Genomic DNA, 25,121 nt, shown 5'->3' with positions numbered 1-25,121 from the left:
CTTTTTATAGCATTTTGTAATATAGTTTTTATTGGTTTTACAATGTATTTGATGCCAGTAAGCTAATACACTCACAACACAGTTTGAATCATAACCGAGGACTAGGTATGACGAAAACATAAATATGATGAATGACGTTACATAAAATATCTCTTTAGAAGTAATTTCGATGCTGAGCAATATTAAATTAACCATTCATTAACCAGACTCTGACTCATGTTACCTTTTTTTCTGCGAGAATAATCGTATACTTACCTACCTAACAGTATGTCCACTTCAGAAATCTTACCTGAGACGAAGTTATTTGTTTATATTTTTGTACAACAAATTAAAATAAATATAAGCATTCGTATGAATGATAGATAGCGTTCAAAATTGGCACCTTCTTGACCTTAACTTAGCTTACGAAGAGATTTTAAAGGTCACAATTAGAAACATTTCTATGAGCGGATTCCCATTCCAATAACCTCTGGTGGTTTATATGACATTGAGTACGAGTTAACTGCAGGTTTCACATCTCAATAGTAACGTGCCAGTCGCGGCGTTAAGTCGGCGACGTGTTAACGTGTAAAGCTTAACTGACAAACTTCAGCCACACTGAGTGCTGCACAAGGATACGTCCGTTTGACGATACACCCACAGTTTACTAACAGTCGGCACCTGTGTCCAAACTGTGTGATAATTTATTGCTTACCTAAAGATTACAAAAGAAATCTGTTAGCGAGGACGGTCGGCAGATACTTGACGTTTGATACGTATTTGTATAAAATTGGCGAGAAGTCGTCGCGACAATCACTCGTGTGTAGTTGGTGTGCGTTGCCTGAACTTACCTGGCTGCTTGATCGCCTTTAGTGATCACCTCAGGAATTTGTGAAGAAAACAAATAGTGTGAAAATTGTGAATATGGTGAGGATATATAATTTTATGCTCTCGGAGTTTTGTTTGTACCGCAAGTGTAAACCGGTATTCAGGTACTTTGTTTACGGACGATACAAATACAAACATTGATTTGTTTTTTGTATTTAACCAAATATATTAAATTGGTCCTAACATAAAAAAAATTAAAACTATAAAATGCAGACGTTGCATTGTACCATCAATATTCCCATCGTTATGGTTTTCGGAATTCCCTTAGAGCTTATCGCTTTATTAATATTTTTATTAACCTACGATATAAAAAGCAAGTAGTTTTCATACAATATTCAATGTTCTTGAATGTTTATGAATATGACGTTACGTATGTAATAAAACAATAATAATATACGTGCATATTAAAGAGAGGAAAAGGATGCGAGATCGTGAGTTGATTGCATTTTTAATTTATTTGTTTCGCGCAATTTTCTGCGGTTTAGCGGCCAACATTTTGAATAATATTCAAATTCGAGTTCATTTACTTTAAGGATAAGGTAAAGAACATCATAAAGATTTAGGTTTTTTGTTTTCAAAAGACTGCCAAATATAAAAAGTTGTTAATCCAGATATTCAAACTACATGACCGCACGTTTGGCGCAGTAGTTAACGTGATCGCTTTGCATCAATAGCCGCCGCGTCGCTTGTAGTGGGTTCGAATCCAACCATGACAATAAATATTTGTGTGATGAGTACGAGGATCTGTATTGAATTTGGATATACATTTTTGTGTTTACGTATGTATTTACAAGTATAGAAGCATATTTACTATTGCTTAGTTTGTAACCAGAAGACCGTGTCGGAGTTACTATTAAACCGTAAAAACAATTTTGTACAAATTCGTTAGCAAACATCGCTATAAACTTACGTGTTATAACTTGATAATTATAATTGAATATGAAGAATCTGCATCATTCCCACAATATTGATATTTAAGTCTTGATAACATTTATAAGTTCTGAATGAAAAAGATGGTTTATTTTATTTATTTTAGTTTATTAACCCCTAGCACGGTCAGACTACCGCTAAACTAATAAATCACGGCAATATTGTATAGCTACTTTGATTTTTAACCGATTTAAAAAAGGGAGAGCTTCTCAATTCGTCAGTACCTATTCATTTCATATTTCATAGCTTATTACTGAAGGACCAGAATTAATTTTCTTTTTGTGTAATTGTAAAGAGATGTGGTCAATGGCCATTTAAATTTGTTTAGATGCGACGAGCCGTTTTTGAGATATCCTTAAAAGATGCGTTACTTTGTAAAGTACATTGATATGATCATTTTTGGTCATGTTAGGTTCGGAGTTCTTAAGTGATATTTTGCATCGAAGTCGGTTTTTTACTCATAAAAAGTATGAATTATCCAATTCCTATAAGTGATACACTACTAGAATATTAGTCGGTAGCGTAGATTTTTCTCCAAACAATCACACCTACGAAAACAAAATAAACAATCAAACAAACTTAATCATTCGGCTAAACACGTTGTTTAAATACAAATGATTCGGAAATGAATAATCATATAGGTCATTCATTGATTGCAATCAATATTGCTACACAAGTAATCAATCAGCAATCGTTTAAGCGTTGACTTTTATATATTATTTCGTTTTTTTTATTATTTTAAAGCAAGGGATTTAATAACGTAATAAATGTGTTTTGTTGATCAAATACCATGGATTTATTACATTAAAAATATTTTCGGCTGAAATATTTTTGTTTTAAGTTTAGTTTCGCAAAACAATAGTACCAATTTCATAAATTATGCTAATTCATATGGTGATTATAAATATAGTTATTTCAGGAATTTCTGAAAAACCAGATACCTACATAATATGATAATATCTTAAATGTTTATCGCTCTTGATAATTTTCATAATCCTCGCTTCCTTGTCGTACATACAACAATATATTTTAGTACGACAATTAAAGCACATGGTATTGGCTGTCAATAACAGATAACTAAAGTTTATATCATATTGCTAATAAAGTTATATCTCATAGGGCAATAAACACTAATGCTCGCTTTCAGGAATTCATAGATAACTTTTGTAAATTTCCTTCTAGTCGCTGGTCACGTTTCGGCAACGAATATTTATTCCTTAATATTAATATACATACATAAATACAATAATAATTTATGATAACCGTCCTTTTGTTTTTATATCTTAATCTTACAAATAATAAAATGTGGATTAGATTAGATATGTATATGTATATATTTATTATCATTAATAGATATATGTATATTGTATAATTATCTATGACATTCATGTATTTATGAATAATGACGGAAAATATGACGATCGTAATATGATTAGACACCAAAGGAACTAACCTTTAACGTCTAGTAATATTTTATGTTCAATTATAAAATTATTACAAATCAGAATAAAATATAGTGTTTTAAATAACTTAAACGGTATGAGTTGATGACTTACTAGACATTAATGGCATTGTGAGGTCATTGTTCGTTATCACGGTAATTATAATTAGACATAAATCAAGAAAATTATTAATTATTGTAGGTACTTGAGACTCCGCATTGAATTAGAAGCAATAAGGTCATAGTAATTGTTTATCTATGTGTTCAAATTAACTAGGTCGAAATAGTTATTTGTCCCTGAATGGCTCTCTAAACTAATACTTCAACCAAATTATGCATTAACTATAACTTGTAGATACGGATTATCAAATAGTATGTTGAGAATATTTATATTAGAGGTAGAACCTTTACACTAAGTATTTTTTCCTATAAATTCTAACAAGCAGCAACTCACAGGATCTTAGCAAACTTATGGATTTTATTTCTAGTTTACCGACAACTGCTTTGTATTTTTCAATCTGTAATATAGAAATGTACTGGGGTTGGGACAAATGTTACAAAGTTTATAATTTCATCGAATCGAAAGTAATTAATAATATTAACAAGCATCTACGTATTTTTTGCCCTTGAAAAATTGTGCAAAAGTGCAATAAATATTTTATAATCGTCTTAATCCGTTCAAACACCCTTCCAAAGTATTATGTTAATCTACTGTACTACGTCGGTGTTAATCCTCTATTGATAGGAATAACGCAAGCACACGCTCATTATGAGGATATATCTAAATACTTGCCAAAAATAATTAATTCCGCAGAGATAAATTTGAGTAATTATAATATAATGCATGATTGATATAAAAGAAATTAATAATTTCCAAACTATAAAACATAAAGACGAAAGAGCAAATCGGCTTGAGTACCTAAGAAGGAAAATATAATAAACAATTAACAATCATGCTCAAAAGCTATAAAATCTGACGTTTGCCTGAGATCTAATAATAAAAATCTAAATCCAGGTAAATATTACTGACAACTGAAAGCACCTATACGAATATCGGAAGTAAAGAAAAAAAGTAAAAAGTAAAGAACTGCTTCTAATTATTGCTAATAGGTACTTTTGCTTGATGAAAAGCCGTCTTGCGTCTTAAAGAATAACGTATTGACTATTAGTTTAATTGTGCAACGTTAGTATACATATTAACAAAAGAAAGGCCGACTAATCGACACATATTAATATTCTTTATAGCTCCTTTACGTTGTGATAAAGACTAAACTTGAATGCAATTCAACAAGGAAAATCCAACGTTTAGGTTTTTCAACTAACCGGATCTCAACAAAAACGAAACATAACCAGTGAGATTATTATTTCAAAAACTTGTTTTTTTGAAACAATTACATAGGTATTTTAATTTGTTTAGAAAAATATAAGACACGTAACTTTATATGTGTATTAGGTCGGGGAAAAAGTCTATTCGCATTATAGTATGTATGAACTTGTAATAAAATCTCTTTGGCTTCAAGACAGATTGATAATAATTAATAAATGATCGTTTTTGTTTGTTTTCAGGACGATAGCGGTAACGCTCCGGCGGGTCCTAGCGCCGCAGTCATAGACTCTTCAGACTTTAGCAAGCAACCATTACCACCAGCACCTCTCTCCGCTAAACTGTCTAGCGACAAAAAGGTACGATATAAGGTCGTTGACCTTAAACTAATATTCAGAACTAGAGGCCACCCGCAACTTCGTTCGCGTGGAAACCCTACCCTTGTGCATCCCGATCCCTCGGGAACTCCGGGGAACTCCTTTAAGCCTATTTGTTACTCTGGGTCTTCAGCTACCTATATACCAAATTTCAGCGTAATCAGTTCAGTAGCATTTGCGTGAAAGAGTAACAAACATCCATATATACATACATTCTCACAAGCTTCGGATTTTTATTAGTAGGATTTTGGTTGTTTAAAGTCTGGTCTCAGTGATCACAAAGCCTCACGTTAAGAGTATCCATTAGTAGTAAGTGTAGCTATTTTCTAGGCATAACATTTTATATTCTGTGTTACCTTGTTCTGTCGGAGTAATATAGATTAGCTTGTAATTATAATAATATTTTCATGGGGCCATTCATTATAATGGATATCATGATTGAGCGTATCGCCATTTATCAGATTTCGTTCATATCCTGCTCCAAATATAAACTACATTGTAGAGATGTAAGTTTGTACATACATGGAATATCTATGATCATTATTTTATTTTAATAACCCGATTGACATAATTAATTTATTCAAAAAGTGATTGAAGTGTATATTTATTAAGTAGGTTGGAAATATCTTACACCCTTTTGCTGTCAACGGCAATGAACCTTCATACAGATTTTATTGCGTTAATTTTAACTGGAATAGGGTGTGTTAAAATCTTGTAGAATTCTATTTTTCCTTTGTTTGCCCATCCTGATAAGATTGTCTAATCTCTTTTTGCATTCTTCACGATGAGCAATATGGGGTAAAGCACCGCGTTGTCATGTTCGTCCAACCCTGATTGTCTGATAAACATTCCACATTGTTTCCACAATAATACCGATAATAGGCAATTAAATGAGAGCGAGGACATAAAAATAACTTTGTGCATTGTTCAAAGCCTGTAAATTGGTTTCGAATAAATGAATTACTATGCACGAATCGTGCGACCAGGATGATTGCGTGATCGGCTTGTACTAGACCTCAATACACTTGGATGATCTTACAGCAGAGAACGCTATGGTGCATAACTATGGGATGTAATGAAGTTCTAACACTATGTAATGCTCCAACAATGAATAAATTAATAATGTTTATCTATTTTGTCATTTTAGTTGGCCGAAGTGGAAGACGATTTACCAAAGAGAGCAGAATGGGGCAGTCAAATGGAGTTCCTTATGTCTTGTATCGCCACCTCGGTCGGTCTCGGCAACGTGTGGCGATTCCCCTTCATTGCCTACCAGAATGGAGGCGGTGCCTTCCTCATCCCGTATATCATAGTACTTATGCTTATCGGCAAGCCTATGTACTATCTTGAATGTATTTTGGGACAGTTCAGTTCAAGAAATTCTATCCGAGTGTGGTCACTGTCTCCTGCCATGAAAGGTACTAAATTCACATGTTTAACTTTTTTAAATAGCAAAGTGTAAATAACAGCCATTACTGATTACTTAATGAAACTGGATTGGTTTGTTTAGCCAGAATAAAGTCGTTTCTACATTTTTATTTACAGTCAGAATACCAAAATTGTGTTTGTGCGAACAAAAAATGTTTAGAGCAGTAGGTATTCTTACTCAATATTAAAATGTTTCAGGAACTGGATACGGAACTATTTTATGCTGTGGTATTATATTGTCGTACTACGTGTCTATTTGTGCGCTGTGCCTGTACTACCTGGCGATGAGCTTCCAGTCCACATTACCCTGGGCGATGTGCCAGCCCGAATGGACCAACTGCGTACCGTCAGATCCAAGCCAACCGACATTTGGAGAAGTTACCGCGAATGCCAGCAGCAGCGCTGAATTGTATTTCATGTAATTATTACACTTTTTACACTTACTTTTATAGATAACATTCATAGTGTTTTTTTGGGACTTTAAGACTAAAATGTTATAACTCATGCTTATTACTTTTTCAGCAAATCCGTGCTCCAGCAAAGTGATGGCATTGAAGGTGGACTTGGTATGTATTAAATACTGCAATAAGATAGTGATTTGTTATTCAAGAATATCGAATATATTTATGAGCATTGTGTCTTTGTGTTCCAGGTGCACCCATTTGGTACCTAACTGTATGTCTCCTCGCCTCCTGGGTTTTGATCTTCGTGATCGTCGCTCAAGGAGTCAAGAGTTCCGGCAAAGCCGCCTACTTCCTCGCCATCTTCCCCTACGTTGTGATGATCATCCTACTTATCACGTAAGTCTCACAGTACATTTTACATACAATTTGTAGCACTAAGGTACTGAAAGTAAGCATTGTCATGTAAATATGGTTAGTAAGAATCAGTTGTCGGTTAATGTTTAACATATCAATAACGTGGAATGCGGCAGCCAACGACGGTACTTAATTTATTATCCAACGGCCTCTCTATGAATGTTAATGGTCATTTCTTTTAGTTATTTGCCATGAAGTTTGTTTTTATTAACAATTTACTATTCTTTACAGCACGGTGATACTGCCCGGGGCTGGAAAAGGAATCCTCTTCTTCTTGACACCGCAGTGGGACAAACTCATCGAACTTGATGTAAGTATCACACGTCATCATTATCATTCGCAGCTCCATTCTACTTACTGCTGAGTTTATACTTCTTCTTGTGTATTCGCCAGGTGCATTACTTTATATCGTCCATGCTCCTGCACGCCTTACACTCTAAACAAAATTATACATTAAGTTCACTCTTTTTTATTACCCAGCTACCACGAAATCGAATACCGTGGTCGAGATTATGTTATGTTAGAAAATACCAAAAGACTTATTTTTTTAAGGTTGACCTTCACTACAAAACATATTGACTGCATTCTTAATCTTCCTTATAATAATTTGAAACATGCCTTATGTTTTAGGTGTGGTACGCAGCCATCACTCAAGTATTCTTCTCTCTATCTGTATGCACTGGTGCCATCATTATGTTCTCGTCTTACAACGGTTTCCGGCAAAATGTCTACAGGTAAGAATTCTTAAAATTATGTAGTAATAAGAAAATGGGAGTGATCCCTACCTCCAATTAACTAGAGGTAGAAAAATGTGAACGAAGTAACTGATGTATACGGACATTCCTTGAAGATTATAAATTGAACCAACTATAAGCTGTATATTTTGTCTTACAGGGATGCTATGATAGTAACCACTTTGGACACCTTCACGAGTTTGCTCTCTGGCATCACAATCTTCGGTATCTTGGGTAACTTGGCGCACGAGCTGAACCAGGAAGTTGACGAGGTTATTGGCTCCGGAGGAACCGGGCTCGCTTTCATCTCTTACCCCGACGCTATCGCCAAAACCTTCTTGCCTCAGGTAAATACCTATAATGCAATTAGTTTCTTCGCTGATTTAATAAATGGTTATGGCAGAAAATTACTAAAAACGCCACTGCAGAAATTGTGTCATGATGAGTACCTAGCCCAATAGTGACCACTAAGTCAAACATAAAGGATTCATTTCACGAATTACCTGGACTCCAATATTTTCTAGCGCCTCTGGCCTTTGTCCAAAGAATTTTGAATAGTTCGGTGATTTTACAAAAATGTATATTTATTTTTCAGCTGTTCTCAGTGTTATTCTTCTTGATGTTGGCGGTGCTGGGTATCGGTTCATCAGTGGCGCTGTTGTCTACCATTAACACGGTGTTCCTGGACGCCTTCCCTCAAGTCAAGACTGTGTACATGTCCGCCTTGAGCTGCTCCGGTGGTTTTCTCGTCGGTCTCGTATACGTGACTCCTGTAAGTAGAATCAGTTTTAAAACTTTTTTTATAAAAGAGATTTCAAAATGTATTAGCCGCTAATGTTATGTTCTTGAATGCTTACAGGGTGGCCAGTATATCTTGGAGTTAGTCGATTACTATGGAGGCACTTTCTTAATTCTTTTCTGCGCTATCATGGAAATTGTTGCCGTGTCTTGGATCTACGGTAAGCTATAATAGTGTTTGTTTTTTTGTTACCGATTGATAAACCTATAATATAGCTACATTTCATCTTCATACGCCACCAACGACAAGATAAATGTTCAATAATCTCCCGAACGATCCGTATTTCACTGTATGTATGAGCGAGTTGTAGAGCAACAAATAAGCTTATTCTAATTCCATACCAACAGTCCATGCGAACAAAGTCGCGAGCACAAGCTATCATTAACTGAAGAATTCTTAAATTACATGAGGTCATAAAAATTATTCTTATCGCCTATGAGATAAATAAGATAGCTAAAATTAAAATTTTGCATGATTAAGTGCGTATTGAATATTTTATTAGATAATAAGCGATATCTACCTACTTAGGGATAAATTTCCGAAAAATCCAGTTAGTTATACCTGTGTGTCTTTTTCCAGGATTGGAGAACTTGTGCCAGGACATTCAATTCATGTTAGGAATCAACACATCGGTGTTCTGGAGGTTCTGTTGGGGCTTGATCACACCCATCATGATGATCACGGTATTCATCTACGCTCTTACTGACTTTGGAAATGTCACGGTCGGCGACTACGTGTTCCCAACAGCAGCATACGGTAAATATATTGGATTCGTTGTTTTGTATAAAATGTATTAAATCAGTTCTAATGACCTAAACAAAAATAGTCCCTATCGACATTAGGCTTTTGGTTTCTTAAATCTTACTGTAGTTATCGATTCGATCTTCGTTGCGTTTTAAAACATGATACCTACACATGTTATATGATACGTTATTAATGATATAATATCGTAAAATTAAACTAATATGCGTATATTCTTTTCAGTGTGCGGATACTTGATATTGTTCAGTGGTATTATCTTTATTCCTATCGGCATCTCGGTGACCATGTACAAATACAGAACTGGAAACTTTAAAGAGGTGAGTGCCGTATATATATATAATCTTTGCATCCTTGATGAATAATTTCAACAAAGATATATAATTATTTTGTATGTTTACAGACTGCCAAAAAATCCTTTAGCCCCAAGGACACATGGGGACCCCGCTCTCCCTCAGAAAGAAGGGACTGGGAAATGTTCAAGAGAGAAGCCGAGGTTGAAATGGAAAAAGCTACCACGTCAAGATTAGGACACATATGGCGCAGTTTAAGTGGTGGCTACAAAAGAGTGTAAAACAAAAGTCGCTAAATATAGAATAGACTATAAGATAAATTATATCTAGATGTAAGAATAAATGTAAATTCGCACCTAGTGAATAAGCGATTATTTTATAAGAATTATTGTACAAATGACTTCTTGTCAACAGGGTATCTCACAAAATGATATCAATCGATGAACAAATGTTTACTCAAACCCATGACATCAACAAATGAAACAATTGAAACTGAATCATTTCAAAATGTATGTGTGTTTGCTTTACCGTGCAGAAATATGTAATGTTAGCGTGGTCTCTGTACGCAACGGATGCCTAAACGCAACCACGTAATCGCGAACACACGTGTCAGCATTTCCTATCTTAGATATTACAAACGTAATTAGTAATCAACTTTATCTTTTAATGAATAAATATATTGCTAGTTATTTTATATTAAAACAAAACAGGCTGTGCCACTAATTTTAAATAAGGGGAAATAAATTATTACCATATAATTTTAGTTTATTTTTTATCTTAACCTATACCTAATTAATTACATAAAAAACAAAGAAACAGTCAAGCTAAGTGAAACGACCTCTGTGGTGCTAATATGATCCACGCATACCGCAGACGTTTCGAAGCCATGCCATACACGTGGTACTTACAAATATGAAATAAGTATTGCAGGCTTTTCTACATACCGATTAAAGGTCGAAGAAGGACAATAAAACAAACACTCTCTTTAAGAAAGTATAGATGTCAGTAGCCGTAGGAGACAGATAGATAGATAGTTTCGCTCACCGGTCGGCATGATATCGTCGGGTTAAGCAACCTTGACGCGGACATTCCGTTGATAGGTGTTCTCTGTCTCGTATTTGAGCGTCACCGTGCTTCGGACGGCACGTAAAAACTCGGTCCGGATTGTTGTCAATTACGATAGCAATCTTTATGCCATGTCAAAGGCCGGTTAGCTTGAACAACTTTGGCACTAGTCTGAGGATAGGATTATTGATAGAAAGTAAGCAGTAGCTCGATTCTCTATTACTATCGACTACCGACAACCGAGATGTCATCGAGAAATTTTGTATGAAAATCTGATCAGCGCCTCTGACGGGTGCCGTAGGAAATATTTTGGCAGTGATTTTGGCTCTACCACACAACGCAATGTTAAGTTACGCGCTTAACACTACTTCAGCAACATGTAAAAATAAATGATATCCCACTAATAGCCGCTTTCGTCACGTAGGTACTACTACTAGGTATTTGCTTATTATTATGTCGTATATGTGCCGCCAAACTACTTGAACAATTACTTTGCTTTACTTTACTTTGCTTTAAACGTGAATAGTTCCAATACGAGTACTTATTGGAACTATTCACGTTTCAGTTGCAAATAATTAAAAGGAGAGACGACGAATCACTGTGCTTCGATCTTCGTAGATCAGTCAACTGGGTGTCTTCTGCTCTATTCTGTTCAGCAACAAATCTGTCTAGGTAATTGAATAGACTAAGATTTGGTTATTGTTAAATTAGAACATTTACGATCAGCAAACTAACTTTTCCTGATATTAATACAAAAATATACGTCTTGGCTACATTGAACGTGAATGCGTTTTTTTGTGGACAATAATAACCTAAAGTTTAAGTACTCCGCGATACTGCTACTAATAAAGGCTTTACTATAAGCTAAGTACTGACACACCACAGAAACTATGCACGATTGCAATGACGCGGTGATTGCCCTTTGATGCGATTCAGTCGCAGTTGACTGACAATCATTTCTTGCGGTATCCAAATAAAGAAGAGATTATTTTTTACACACTTAAAGATTACAAAAGAAATTACAGAAGACAATCGGCAGATATATGTTTGAATAAGTGTATAAAATCGACTAGGAGTCGTCGCGATATCCCACTCGAATATAGTCCGTGTACGTTGTTTGAACTTCGTCAGCCCCTGGCAACGGTTGAGTGAAAAATTTTATAGAAAGCTTGTGAATGTTGTCAAAATGGTGAGACCTTTTGGAAATCATTTTCAAATGGCAGTTTCTGATTCGAATTTGTTTTTTAACAGATATTTTTGCCTATATATCCATATAAAAGATCGCTCTCTCTTGTTATAGCAATTAAATCAACATCAATCAAATCTATCTCACATATAATATTTTTACAGCCGGTGCTGTGTGTTAATCGGTTAGCTATTAAGCCTGCTAAGTTAAAATAATCTTTAAATGTATTATATTTCTGACATTTGTATTTTATCATGATTGAGTGATAGTTTGTATCTTATGTTGACATTCTCTATAGAACTTTATTTGCGAGATAATTCTTGAGCGCGACTCTGATCAATATGTTAACAATATGGTAACACATCAATTGTAAATATCATTACGATTTTTAGGACAAGTTTTGTAAAAAAATTTTTAGAAACTTATTTAAATTTATTTTCCTCGTGATATCTCACTTAATTTAATCAAACAAGTAATAAAACTGGATTATATATACAAATTATATCCCCTACACGCTACGCAACTGATCTTTTTAATCCATTTAATCACCTTTAAACGTGCTTGCAATGATATGATAATCTAAGAATAGGATGCAATTGCATTTATTTATTAGTATATGAAATACATTTAAAGCATTAATTGTTAGCACTTTCATGTCGGGTGTTGTATTGAGTAGGTTGAATTCAACAGTAGGTAGGTATTCTTTTTTTTATTTATTTAGTTGCAACCAGATTAGGGTGTCATTGACAAACGGTTGGTTTGAAAATAAAAACGTTGATAAGACTGTTAAAAAAATTATAATGCTCGCTTATTGTGTATGCGTTTCAGACGTAAGCAGAGATACAGTAAAATGCTTAAGTGCATTAGTATTTACAAAGAATTAAACTATACGTTAAATAAACAGACGACATTCTTGTAAATCTGCATAATCACATATCACACAATATTTTTACTCAAAAACAAGATATTTTTTTGAGTACACGGAAGAACTAAAATTTAAAGACATGCACATAAAGCAGATTAAAGTACGAAGTGATTGCAGTATTGTCAACACTCTCCCACCTCTCACTACGCTCAGTGCAGTATTGTCCAGTTTAATAACGCCTACTGTGACAAAATATGTTTCAGAATAATAGTGGTCGTGTATCGTTGAAGAAGACAATAAATGAAGAAGCAGCATTCGACCCTACAGATCTCGGTGAGATAGCGAACAAAACATGCGTAGAAGACAATTTACCAAAGAGAGCAGAATGGGGCAATCAAATAGAATTCCTAATGTCTTGTATCGCCACCTCGATCGGTCTGGGCAACGTGTGGCGCTTTCCATTCGTCGCCTACGAGAACGGAGGCGGCGCCTTCCTCATCCCCTACCTCATAGTGCTCATACTTGTCGGAAAACCTATATATTATCTTGAGTGTGTGTTGGGACAATTCAGTTCGAGAAATTCTATCAAAATCTGGTCGCTGTGTCCTGCCCTGAAGGGTATGTTATTAATTGTTACTTAGAAGTGTACCTGTATGAATTGGGATAAAAGTTTTAAAGAAAGCATGAATTTTTTTTAGGCATCGGATACGGAATAGTTCTTTGTTGTGGTTACGTGTTATCGTACTACGTGTCCGTTGTAGCGTTATGTCTGCACTACTTGGCGATGAGTTTCCAGTCCACAGTGCCGTGGGCAGTCTGCCAGCCTGAATGGACCAACTGCGTGCCGTCGGATCCCAGTCAGCAAACGGTGGGAGAAATTCCCGAGAATGCCACCAGCAGCGCCGAACTGTATTTCACGTAACTACGTTTTTAATAACTAGTTAATTTGTGAGTAAGATCTGACCTATAAACTCAGTTCGAAGGTAAAATGTAAGGATTGCAGTACCACTCACATTAATTAATTGTATACTTACTTTTCAGAATATCAGTGCTTCAACAAAGCGAAGGCATTGAAGGAGGCCTCGGTAGGTTTCTATATGCAACACCATTTTAATTTAAATAAGTCCAGACTTTCTATGATTTAATCCTTTCGTCGGATATTATGATCCGTTATTTACCTTAGTATGCGGTCAGTGTAATTCCGTTTAATGTCTTAAAGTTATGGGACTAATCCACTTATTGTTTTATAAGTAATAATTTATTTTTGTAATTTGTATTATAAACAGGTGCTCCCATTTGGTATTTGACTCTGAGTCTTCTCGCCTCGTGGATTGTGATCTTCATAATCGTCGTGAAAGGAGTCAGGAGTTCCGGTAAAGCTTCATACTTTCTGGCGATCTTCCCCTATATTGTGATGATCATACTACTTATAACGTAAGTCGGTATTTCTTAGATACGAGATAGCAATCATTTTAATGAATGTTTTGTTAAATTCAGTTTCATATAATTTACATTCTTCTTCCAACTTTTGGTGGTGAAATGGTTCCTTGTTTATTTCCCACAGATCTGTAATTCTACCAGGAGCTAGAAATGGAATTATTTATTTCTTTACACCACAATGGAACAAACTTATTGAACTTGATGTAAGTTGTGGTAAAGGGCATAGACTAATAATATAATATTTCGTCTCAATATCTGTGTTATAGTGATCACAGAAACTCATATTACCCAATTTTATTCTTTCCAGGTGTGGTATGCGGCTATCACTCAAGTATTCTTTTCTCTGTCCGTGGGCGGAGGTCCTCTGATTATGTTCTCCTCGTACAATAACTTCAGACAAAATGTTTACAGGTGCGAATAAATTAAAACTTTAATTATGCAAAAATGCTGTATATACATACATATAAGTACTACTTTTATCTTCGAACTAACTATTCTTTATAAATTCCAGAGATGCTATGATCGTAACCACATTGGATACTGTTACAAGTTTAGTTTCTGGAATCACGATATTTGCTATCCTGGGCAACTTGGCGTATGAGCTGAACACGGAGGTTGATGAAGTAGTTGGCTCTGGTGGATCAGGGCTTGCTTTTATCTCCTATCCTGATGCTATTGCCAAGACATTCTTGCCTCAGGTAAACTCTAAAAAAAAATGTTTGAACCGATTGGGCTTAAACTTTGCATAAAACTAATATCACGTAAGGATTTCGATAAATTCCACCCTTAAGGGGATAAAATAGGGGATGAAAGTTTGTATAAATCTTCTTAAATTTTCGACTTATTGAATTGCAATTAACATAGATTCACATATAGAATACTTTTGACTACGGGAAACCTTTTCACGCAGACGAAGTCGCGGGTGGAAGCTAGTACTCTATATTCATGTTCAGTCTGTATGTAAGTACTTAATCAGTGTTTTGAAATCAAAATATTTTTTTTACTTTTTACTTGTAGCTTTTTTCCGTGTTATTCTTCTTGATGATGGCGGTCCTGGGTATTGGCGCTTCAGTGGCAATGTTGTCTACGATCACTGCGGTATTCCTGGATGCGTTTCCCAAAGTCAAGACGTTTTACGTCTCCGCCTTGTGCTGCAGCGGCGGCTTTCTCATCGGTCTCATTTATGTCACCCCTGTAAGTATGATTGTATTCAGTATTACCAGCTCTTGTAGACCAGGGTGGGTCGTCCTATGCACTTCTATATAATTATTTTGTATCACATTGATTTATACATTTTCCAGGGTGGTCAGTTCGTCGTAGGACTGGTGGATTACTACGGTGGCACTTTTCTGATTCTTTTCTGCGCTATTGTGGAGATCATTGGAGTGATTTGGGTCTACGGTGAGTGTAGAAATTCATTTTGGATACCGAGACATATAATTATGTATATTATATTACTAGCTGACCCGCGCAACTTCGCTTGCGTCACAGTAGAGAGAATGGGTCAACATTTACCCCGTTTTTGTAACATTTTTTACTGGTAGGTGCTCTGCTCCTATTGGTCGTAGCGTGATGATATACAATAGCCTTTAGCCTTCCTCGATAAATGGGCTATCTAACACTGCACTACAAAGAATTTTCAAATCGAACAAGTAGTTCCTGAGATTAGTGCGTTCAAATAAACAAACAATCAAACAAACAAACTCTCAAACTTTATAATATTAGTATAGATGTATATTATTTTCTTAGGGTAGTTGTAAACTGCCCTTAGAAAATAATTATATAAAACCTTCTTTGGAGCGAATATTTAACTTTTTTGTATGATTTCCTTAGGTTTGCAGAACCTATGTTGGGACATAGAGTTTATGTTGGGTGTCAAAACGTCGATATACTGGCGGGTATGTTGGGGTGTGATCATACCCGTCATGATGATCACGGTGTTTGTCGACGCACTGCTCGGCTTTGGAAAGGTCACAATAGGTGGCTATTTACTGCCGTCAGCAGCATACGGTTAAGATACTTTTTGTATAAATAAAACAATGATATTTTAAAGATCTTATATTTTCTTAAGAAATATGCTATTGTTTATTGTAGTTTTACTTATCAATTTATATTTTTTTAGTGTGTGGATACTTGATGCTGTTTTTCGGTATCGCTTTTGTGCCTATTGGCATCGTGTTCACCTTGTACAAATATAGAACCGGAAACGTTATTAACGTTAGTAATACCTTCAAATATTTATTTAACTCTATGGCTTTATTGGTGTGTTACCAAAGACTTGACTTTAAAACAAAATACCTAACAAAAAATAGCTAATGCGATCGCTGAAAAATACGGCCTGCTTAACCATCGTTAATATTTTAAATTAGAACGGAGTCTCACAATATTACTTTGTACTTTTCGTTCTGTGTTGCAGACTGTCAAAAGATCTTTTAGACCCAAGGCGTCATGGGGACCTCGGTCACTGACGGATAAAAAAGACTGGGAGTTATTCAAGAGAGAGGCTGAGACACAAATGGACAAAGTGAACACGTCAAGGTTACGTCACATATGGCGGAGTTTAACCGGCGGTTATAGAAGATTGTAAAACGGAAGTGATTAGATGTAGAGTAGACTGTAGGTCTGCACTTACAAGGATAAATGCTAATATCAAAGTCGGTATTGAATTTTTAACCAACTAATTACTGTTATAAGTTTTAAGCCTCAAGGCGTCATAACACATCAAGTAATTTATAAAGCAATGTGTGTATGAGTATTGCATGCATGGCCGCATCTTAGAGGTCAAACCTATTTTGTTTTGAGAGAACATTACTTGTATTCGGCATATACATTGTTACAAGCACATGCATATAAATCGATTTGTCAAACTCGTTTGCGAAATCTTTCTCGCAATAGCTTAACTTCGGAGGTTCAGAAATTTTGCAGATAAGTTGTCAATAAAAATTGTATTCAATCATACTCCCATGTTGTTTTATGTTTGCATTATCATTTCCTACTTTGAAAGCCTAGGTGATAAGTTGAGGTAAATTAAACATTTCGTACAAATTAGAAGAAAATAATCGTCTTCGAAAGAAATAGTCCTCAGATAAAATGCGTAAAATGACAAGAGATAAAGGTTTATGAGAATCTATTTATTAAATAAAGAGGCAACAGAATACTAACAACAGTCGCTATATATTTCCTGCATATCACGTACCATATTATTTTTTTAAATTCCAGTGGACGAAATTATATAATAATATAAACCTTTGTCAAATTATCTAATTAGATACTAAGATGTGGAAGATCGTAACAACGTCTAATAATCTCATAATTGCTATGATAATACCTTTTATAATAATATAAATCAAATAAACATGCGCAGAGCTGGTGGTTGATTTCATGATAAGATCGTAGATAGAGCACTGAAAAATTTGAATACAACGCATCTCAATAGCAGTAAGTCAGTTGCACGGTTAAGTCGTCAGCGTCTTTACTTAAAAGCTGCAACCACGTCTTGGCCACTATATATTATAATGTTACTACAGCCACATCAGTACTTGCACACGAGTACGACCGCGGTGCGGCCGGGTGTTTGTGTACGGACATAGTTTATTGTGACAATCAGTTCTAGTGGTATCCAAACAAATGTAATAAATGATAATTTTTATGACACTCCCGGAGATTATAAAAGAAATCTGTGAGCAAGGACGGTCGGTAGATACTCGACGTTTTGATACGTATTTGTATAAAATTCGCGAGAAGGCATCGCGCCGATCCACTCGCGTGTAGATGGTGTGCGTTGCCTGAACTCGCTTGGTTGCTCAACGTATCAGCTGTGGTGAATATCTCAAGGATTTGAGAATAAACAAACAGTGTAAACTTTATTAAAATGGTAAGATACGTTTACATTTTTATTTCTAAAACTACTGTTACGCAAAGATAATATTTGTTCCTTTAATGTCAGATTGTTCTGAAACATAGCTTTCTGAACTGAATGTGTTTAAAAAGCTTCTTTTTTAAGTATCATGTCCATAGAGAACCTAAAAAATAAATGTATATAACTCAAGCTACATGCTTAATCATAAAATACGCTACGTAAAAACGACGCTTTAAATTATATTTTTTCCGTAATTAAAAGTATTTTATCTTGATGAATTGATTGATTTGATAATGACCATCGATGTATCTCGTTTTAACATTCTCTGTAGAATAATTAACGAGATAAGTTTTGATCACGATTGTAGATAATTAAGTTTTTACCGGTCATCAGGATCTTGCTCAATTTACACAATAACAGTAGGTACCTTAGAGCAGTTATTTCGTTTTTTAACATCTTTGTCACGTGTGGAACACATGAATATTCATTTTCCTGTTATTAGATAATCTTAATTTAATCGTAAAAGTAATAAATGTGGATTAGATTGTGTTCCTTACAAATGTTATCCCCTGCACACTCCGCGCCTAATCGTTGTAATCCACTCAGACACCTTTCAACGTGTTTCAATGACATATTAATCTAAGATTAAAGCGTCATAATATTTTAATTAATGTTTACTTATTTGAAGGACATTTCATACGCAAGCAGAGATACAGAAGCTTTGTTGTATGGTACCAATCTCAAAGTGCCTTCAGCCTTGTGAGAAGACGGAAACAGTCTTGTAAAAACACGCAGTCTTAAACGTATGGAGCGTTGTCATTTTTTTAACACGAACATTTTGCAGAATGACGATGGTGGTGTATCGTCGCCGGGAGCAGATAATAAAGGAGCCGCAGTCATTGACCCTACAGATCTCAGTACCCCCTCTAAAAAGCTACCCCTCTCCGCAAATGTATCAAACGACTGGTCAAGTGACAAAAAAGTAAGATTTTGCGTGATTTTCTTCCTTATATATATGTATTTCCTACTTCCAAATATAACTAAGATAAGATATTTACATTTCTCCCATAGTTATGTTTTTATAAACATATGTATTAAATCAGACCCTGGGTACACGTTTTTGACTAAATTAATTACGTAAACAATAAGTACATACTTATGACCATTCATGATAACAGAGGTATCATAAATTAATTAAATTTTATCGTATACAAAAGGATGTCAAATTAAAATATTTTGTTGTGGGCAATCCATTCAATATTTATTGAATAACGAGTTAATTTTCTTCACGGTTCTAATCAAGAATGTATATAAATTTTTAGCTAGCGGAAGTAGAGGACGATTTACCAAAACGACCAGAATGGGGAAGTCAAATAGAGTTCCTAATGTCTTGTATCGCCACCTCGGTCGGTCTCGGCAACGTGTGGCGCTTTCCATTCGTCGCTTATGAAAACGGAGGCGGCGCCTTCCTCATCCCCTACATCATAGTACTTGTGCTAATAGGCAAGCCTTTGTACTATCTTGAGTGCGTGTTGGGTCAATTCAGCTCAAGAAATTCTATCAAAGTTTGGTCGCTGTCTCCTGCTCTAAAAGGTATGGTTTAGGTATTATCATTATATCTGTTTGGATGATGCAGGAAAAATTGGCAGCGTGGTATAGGTGATAAAAAATAGCACAATAATGTTTGAATATCACATGTATCTAGGTAGAGTTGCTCAGAAAGAAGCAGCTGAAATTATGAGGAAAATACCATGCTAAGCAGTAAGATGACAAAAGCCACGATGATTTCGATAAGGATGTTTAAGTAGAGATAATAAAAGTGATCATCGAAAGACAATTGTTGCGAGGTCGATCAGTGCACTGTAGTTCAATATCAAAACCAATGATAATTAAATATTATCGCGTCGTGTGAAATTAATCTTATTAGATACTAGCTGACTCGTGCAACTTCGCTTGCGTCACTTAAGAGAGAATAGGTCGTAATTTTCCCCGTTTTTGTAACATTTTTTACTGGTACTCTGCTACTATCGGTCGTAGTGTGATAATATACAGCCTGTATCCTTCCTCAATAAATGGGCTATCTAACTCTAAAATAAATTTTCAAATCGAACCAGTAGTTAACAAACAAACTATTCAGCTTTATAATATTGGTATAGATTCAGTGAAGTAATCATGAATAATATTTCAGGTATCGGTTATGCCACCGTTCTGTGTTGTGGTTACGTGATGTCGTACTATGTGTCCGTCGTAGCGCTATGCCTGCACTACTTGGCGATGAGCTTCCAGGCCACAGTGCCGTGGGCAGTCTGCCAGCCTGAATGGACCAACTGTGTGCCGTCGGATCCCAGTCAGCAAACGGTGGGAGAAATTCCCGAGAATGCCACCAGCAGCGCCGAACTGTATTTCATGTAATTACGCTTTTATTATCTAATTAGTCCATAGGTAAGATCTAATAAAGTTCTACGAACTCAGTATGCCACTAAAATACATCATTTCGAGCACCTAATCAATTATTATAAACATATTTTTTTCAGCCATACAGTGCTTCAACAAAGCGATGGAATTGAAGGCGGACTGGGTAAGTAATCATAATCAAGGATATTAAAATTATATAGGAATCTATAATTTTACTAAGAATTTATCATTTTGAACAGGTGCTCCCGTGTGGTACTTGACCCTGTGTCTTCTCGCCGCGTGGATTGTGATCTTCGTGATAGTAGTAAAAGGAGTCAGGAGTTCCGGTAAAGCTTCTTACTTTCTGGCGATCTTCCCATATATTGTGATGATCATACTACTTATCACGTGAGTCCATTTAAAATGTTAACATGCTAAAAACCTTGTACTAGACTTAACTGCTCCAGTGAGTGGTGCCGATGCTTTGAAAAATCTCTCGCATGAATGTTTGATATTTCTCTATCTTGATGATCGTACTTTACACTCATAATGTAAATCGACTTATATTATTACAGATCTGTTATTCTACCCGGAGCTGGAAATGGAATCCTCTTTTTCTTGACACCGCAATGGAACAAACTTATTGAACTTGATGTAAGTTAGCTCAAACCCTAGTTAATAGATAAAAAAACGATATCGCCGGCCTGCGTGGCGCAGTGGTAACGGTGGTCGCCACGCTACAACCATTGGGTCGGGAGTTTGTGGGTTCGATTCCCACACGGGACGATTACGAGTATGTGTCAATCCACAAATTGTTGCTTCGGATCTTTTTGCACTTTGTGTCCGTTGTTTGTATGTTACACTACCTATGTATGACCATTTCAGGTTTGGTACGCGGCTATCACTCAAGTATTCTTCTCTTTGTCCGTGGGCGGAGGTGCTCTCGTTATGTTCTCATCTTACAATAACTTCAGGCAAAATGTGTACAGGTACGAATCTCCTAATGTTTCAATTTTATCAGCGAAACGTGATTTGGGCATTATACACGCGTACTTAATTATCAACAGATTTAATCTTCTATCTATACATATTAATATAAAATTACTTGTCCCGACCGACTCACTGATTGACTGACTGACTTGTAATCAAATCAGATTTCGGAGCTAAGCATAAACCTGAATTTTGGAATTATCTATACTAATATACTAATATTATAAAGCTGAAGAGTTTGTTTGTTTGTTTGTTTGAACGCGCTAATCTCAGGAACTACTGGTCCGATTTGAAAAATCCTTTCAGTGTTAGATAGCCCATTTATCGGGGAAAGCTATAGGCTATATATCATCACGCTACGACCAATAGGAGCAGAGTACCAGTACAAAATGTTACAAAAACGGGGAAAATTTTGACCAATTCTCTTATGTGACACAAGCGAAGTTGCGCGGGTCAGCTAGTAGTTGAAATAAATAAACACGTATATCACTGTTTTTGGAAAATCGTGCACTAAGGGGATAAAGTACGGAATAAATGTTAGAATAGTATTTTGTTTAATTTCAATAGATGTGAAACTTTCTATGTGGATTTTCAATTAGAAATAAATAAATATTTTAGATAATCATTTCCTCGCGTGTAAAATAGGGGAACGAAGGGAAGTAACTTTTAATTTCGCTAACCAATACGTGAACTGAGCTGCGCGAGTCCACTACTAATATATTATATGTACATAATACAACCGAACTTTATCAATTACAGAGATGCTATGATCGTAACCACATTGGATACCTTCACAAGTTTGCTTTCTGGAATCACAATATTTGCAATCCTGGGCAACTTAGCGTATGAGTTGAACACAGAGGTTGATGAAGTTGTTGGTTCTGGTGGATCAGGGCTTGCTTTCATCTCTTATCCTGATGCCATTGCCAAGACATTCTTGCCTCAGGTAAGTAAATATACCATGCTAAATTACCCATAATGCGCCTTGGCTCAATGTATTAATTTTAAACTTACATAGACAATAGTAACAGAATGAACTATGGTACCTATAAAATTTTTGAGAACATGGTTAATCGCGCTTAATAGCCGAGGATTATATTGTGTAAGTCAAGTAGACTATCATGAACTTTTTTAATTTTTTTAGCTATTCTCTGTACTGTTCTTCTTGATGATGACGGTACTGGGTATCGGTTCATCGGTGGCGCTATTATCTACTATCAACACGGTGTTCCTGGACGCGTTCCCTAAAGTCAAGACTTTTTATATGTCCGCCTTGTGCTGCAGCGGTGGCTTCCTCATCGGTCTAACTTATGTCACTCCTGTGAGTACCAAAATCAATCAACAAGGGATCTTCCTTTCAAGGGATCCAACATATACTGCTTTAGTCGTATATGTTTTATACAGAACTATTCTTTTGACAGGGTGGTCAGTTCATCGTAGGATTGGTGGATTACTACGGTGGCACTTTCCTACTTCTATTCTGCGCAATTATGGAGATCATTGGGGTGTTTTGGATCTATGGTAAAATTTGCTTTTATTTTATGAGTTGTTAAATACATTTTCTGTCTCAAGCTACTGTGATTTTTACTGTTCGTGTGGTTTTTTAGGATTGCAGAACCTATGTTTGGACATAGAGTACATGTTGGGCTTTAAAACGTCGATATACTGGCGGATATGCTGGGGTGTGATCATACCCGTCATGATGATCACGGTGTTCATCTACGCACTGCTCGGCTTTGGCAATGTCGCAATTGGCGGCTACATACTCCCTACGGCAGCATACGGTAAGAATCCATTGTTTTTAACAATTGATAAGATGAGTAATTGTTTTGGTAATTTGTTATTTATACTTCTACCTACTTTTAAATATCCTCCATTTTTCAAAGTTATGTATCATCGTATTGTAATCACTTCTATTTTGCATTATTTTAATGACAATTTCGTATCACTAAAATAAAGACCATTATTTTATATTAAAACTGGTGGATAATCATTCATCTAATAATCGCACCCGTATCTATGTATGTCTGTTTTCAAAATAATTCTTGATGATCAGTGACTGAAATTACTTATCTATGTCCCAACTTTATTTTTTCAGTGTGTGGATACTTGATGCTGTTCAGCGGTATCGCTTTTATTCCTATTGGCATCATACTCACCATGTACAAATATAGAACCGGAAACTGTATTGAGGTAAATACATATTACTTACTATTTTTTTTTCTTATATGCTTACTCACATATGTTAATGACATGATTTGACTAAGATATACTTATCAAAGATTATAATTTAATCTCAACGTAGTTCCTCGATATCGACCTCGTTTTATTAATTTTCTTTTAAAATCCCTTAATGCGCAGATGTAAAATAAAATAAAAATTGATAAGTTTAAGATAATTCTTTTCGGCCTGTTATAAAACTTTAAGACAATCGTGTTCCAAAAAGTTATAATTGCATTGTACGTTTACAGACTGTCAAGAAATCCTTCAGCCCCAAATCATCATGGGGACCTCGCTCTCCTGTAGAAAAGAGAGCCTGGGAAATATTCAAGAGAGAAGCCGAGGTGCAAATGGAAAAGACGACGACGTCAAGATTAAATCACTTATGGCGCAGTTTAACCGGTGGTTACAAAAGACCGTAGACCTTAGAACAAAATAGTACATCGTAGAATAAAAATACTTAGTCGTAAGATAAATGTGTATTTATTAGCTAGGACTAAATTATATTTAATAGGTATTATTCATATGACTTCTTATAACTTAGTTAGTACCCACTACACACCTACCTCACAAATAAAATTGTATTCCTGTATTTAAGTACACGATGTTGAGTAGGTAATAAAAATCCCATGACATAAAATCAATAAATGCTATAGCATTATATTCAGTTTGCGTTACCAATGTGAAAAGTAAATTATCTGTATGTAAATATTTACTTCTTAAATAAATATAGAAAATGAAATGAATATTTTTTTTATTGATAAACAATGAGCAGTGTTGATATTTACAAAGTACTTTATAAGCTTGACAAAAGTTTCTGTTTGGAGTGCCTCTACACTCCACTTTACATTCATAATCGATCTACATAACTATATAGAAGATGGCCTATGTAACAGTGCTTGTCAATACATGAAACCAATTGCGATCAACTTATTATTTAATATATTCTAATGGACAATGTTTTGTATCCAATAATGAAAATCAATAATAATTTACCAACCTTGTGCAATAACAGCGATAAGATATAGCATAAAAAGTACAACACCTGGTATATAAACTTTTCAAAGACACCGGTTTCATAAAACATAGAAATAAATGATTGAATCTTAGTTAAAATAAACTCTAGTTATGGTTATGTTTAGACGCAGCTAAACATTTGTGAACTTGGATTATCAAGCCTCGGCCCCTGCCCATGGCTTCGATCGTATGTACGACTGCCGCCTTTGGCTTCCAAACAAGTGACTGTGATAAGTTATTGCTTACCTATGAGCTACAGAAGTACTGAGTGAGCGAGGACAATCGGTAGAGATACACGACGTTTTGATACGTATT

The 25,121-nt window shown here is 35.4% G+C and overlaps 3 protein-coding genes across 3 annotated transcripts; all 3 read left to right on the top strand.

The window, feature by feature from the left end:
• The first annotated feature begins 747 nt into the window (after nt 1–747).
• On the top strand, nt 748–10,528 carry LOC142974853 (sodium-dependent nutrient amino acid transporter 1-like). Its single transcript, XM_076117416.1, has 14 exons — nt 748–906; nt 4,805–4,921; nt 6,087–6,357; nt 6,566–6,785; nt 6,890–6,933; nt 7,020–7,167; nt 7,417–7,495; nt 7,816–7,919; nt 8,080–8,266; nt 8,515–8,691; nt 8,779–8,878; nt 9,298–9,474; nt 9,703–9,797; nt 9,881–10,528. Exons 1-14 carry the CDS (start codon nt 904–906, stop codon nt 10,049–10,051), a joined length of 1,893 nt encoding a protein of 630 aa, XP_075973531.1. The 5' UTR covers nt 748–903; the 3' UTR covers nt 10,052–10,528.
• Nucleotides 10,529–13,140: 2,612 nt separating this feature from the next.
• On the top strand, nt 13,141–17,023 carry LOC142974887 (sodium-dependent nutrient amino acid transporter 1-like). Its single transcript, XM_076117458.1, has 12 exons — nt 13,141–13,504; nt 13,585–13,804; nt 13,928–13,971; nt 14,173–14,320; nt 14,451–14,529; nt 14,634–14,737; nt 14,838–15,024; nt 15,344–15,520; nt 15,628–15,727; nt 16,160–16,336; nt 16,449–16,543; nt 16,743–17,023. The coding sequence occupies exons 1-12, from the start codon at nt 13,141–13,143 to the stop codon at nt 16,911–16,913; spliced, it is 1,866 nt and encodes a 621-aa protein (XP_075973573.1). The 3' UTR covers nt 16,914–17,023.
• A 751-nt stretch (nt 17,024–17,774) lies between these two features.
• LOC142974852 (sodium-dependent nutrient amino acid transporter 1-like) lies at nt 17,775–24,507 on the top strand. Its single transcript, XM_076117415.1, has 14 exons — nt 17,775–18,200; nt 19,030–19,167; nt 19,508–19,778; nt 20,374–20,593; nt 20,720–20,763; nt 20,840–20,987; nt 21,155–21,233; nt 21,465–21,568; nt 22,329–22,515; nt 22,714–22,890; nt 22,991–23,090; nt 23,177–23,353; nt 23,668–23,762; nt 24,041–24,507. The coding sequence occupies exons 1-14, from the start codon at nt 18,198–18,200 to the stop codon at nt 24,209–24,211; spliced, it is 1,914 nt and encodes a 637-aa protein (XP_075973530.1). The 5' UTR covers nt 17,775–18,197; the 3' UTR covers nt 24,212–24,507.
• Nucleotides 24,508–25,121: the final 614 nt, after the last annotated feature.

The sequence above is a fragment of the Anticarsia gemmatalis genome, chromosome 8, assembly GCF_050436995.1.
Source record: "Anticarsia gemmatalis isolate Benzon Research Colony breed Stoneville strain chromosome 8, ilAntGemm2 primary, whole genome shotgun sequence".
NCBI lineage: Eukaryota > Metazoa > Arthropoda > Insecta > Lepidoptera > Erebidae > Anticarsia > Anticarsia gemmatalis.
The sequence above is the reverse complement of the archived record's forward strand: the minus strand, read 5'-3'. Positions and strand labels throughout refer to the sequence as shown.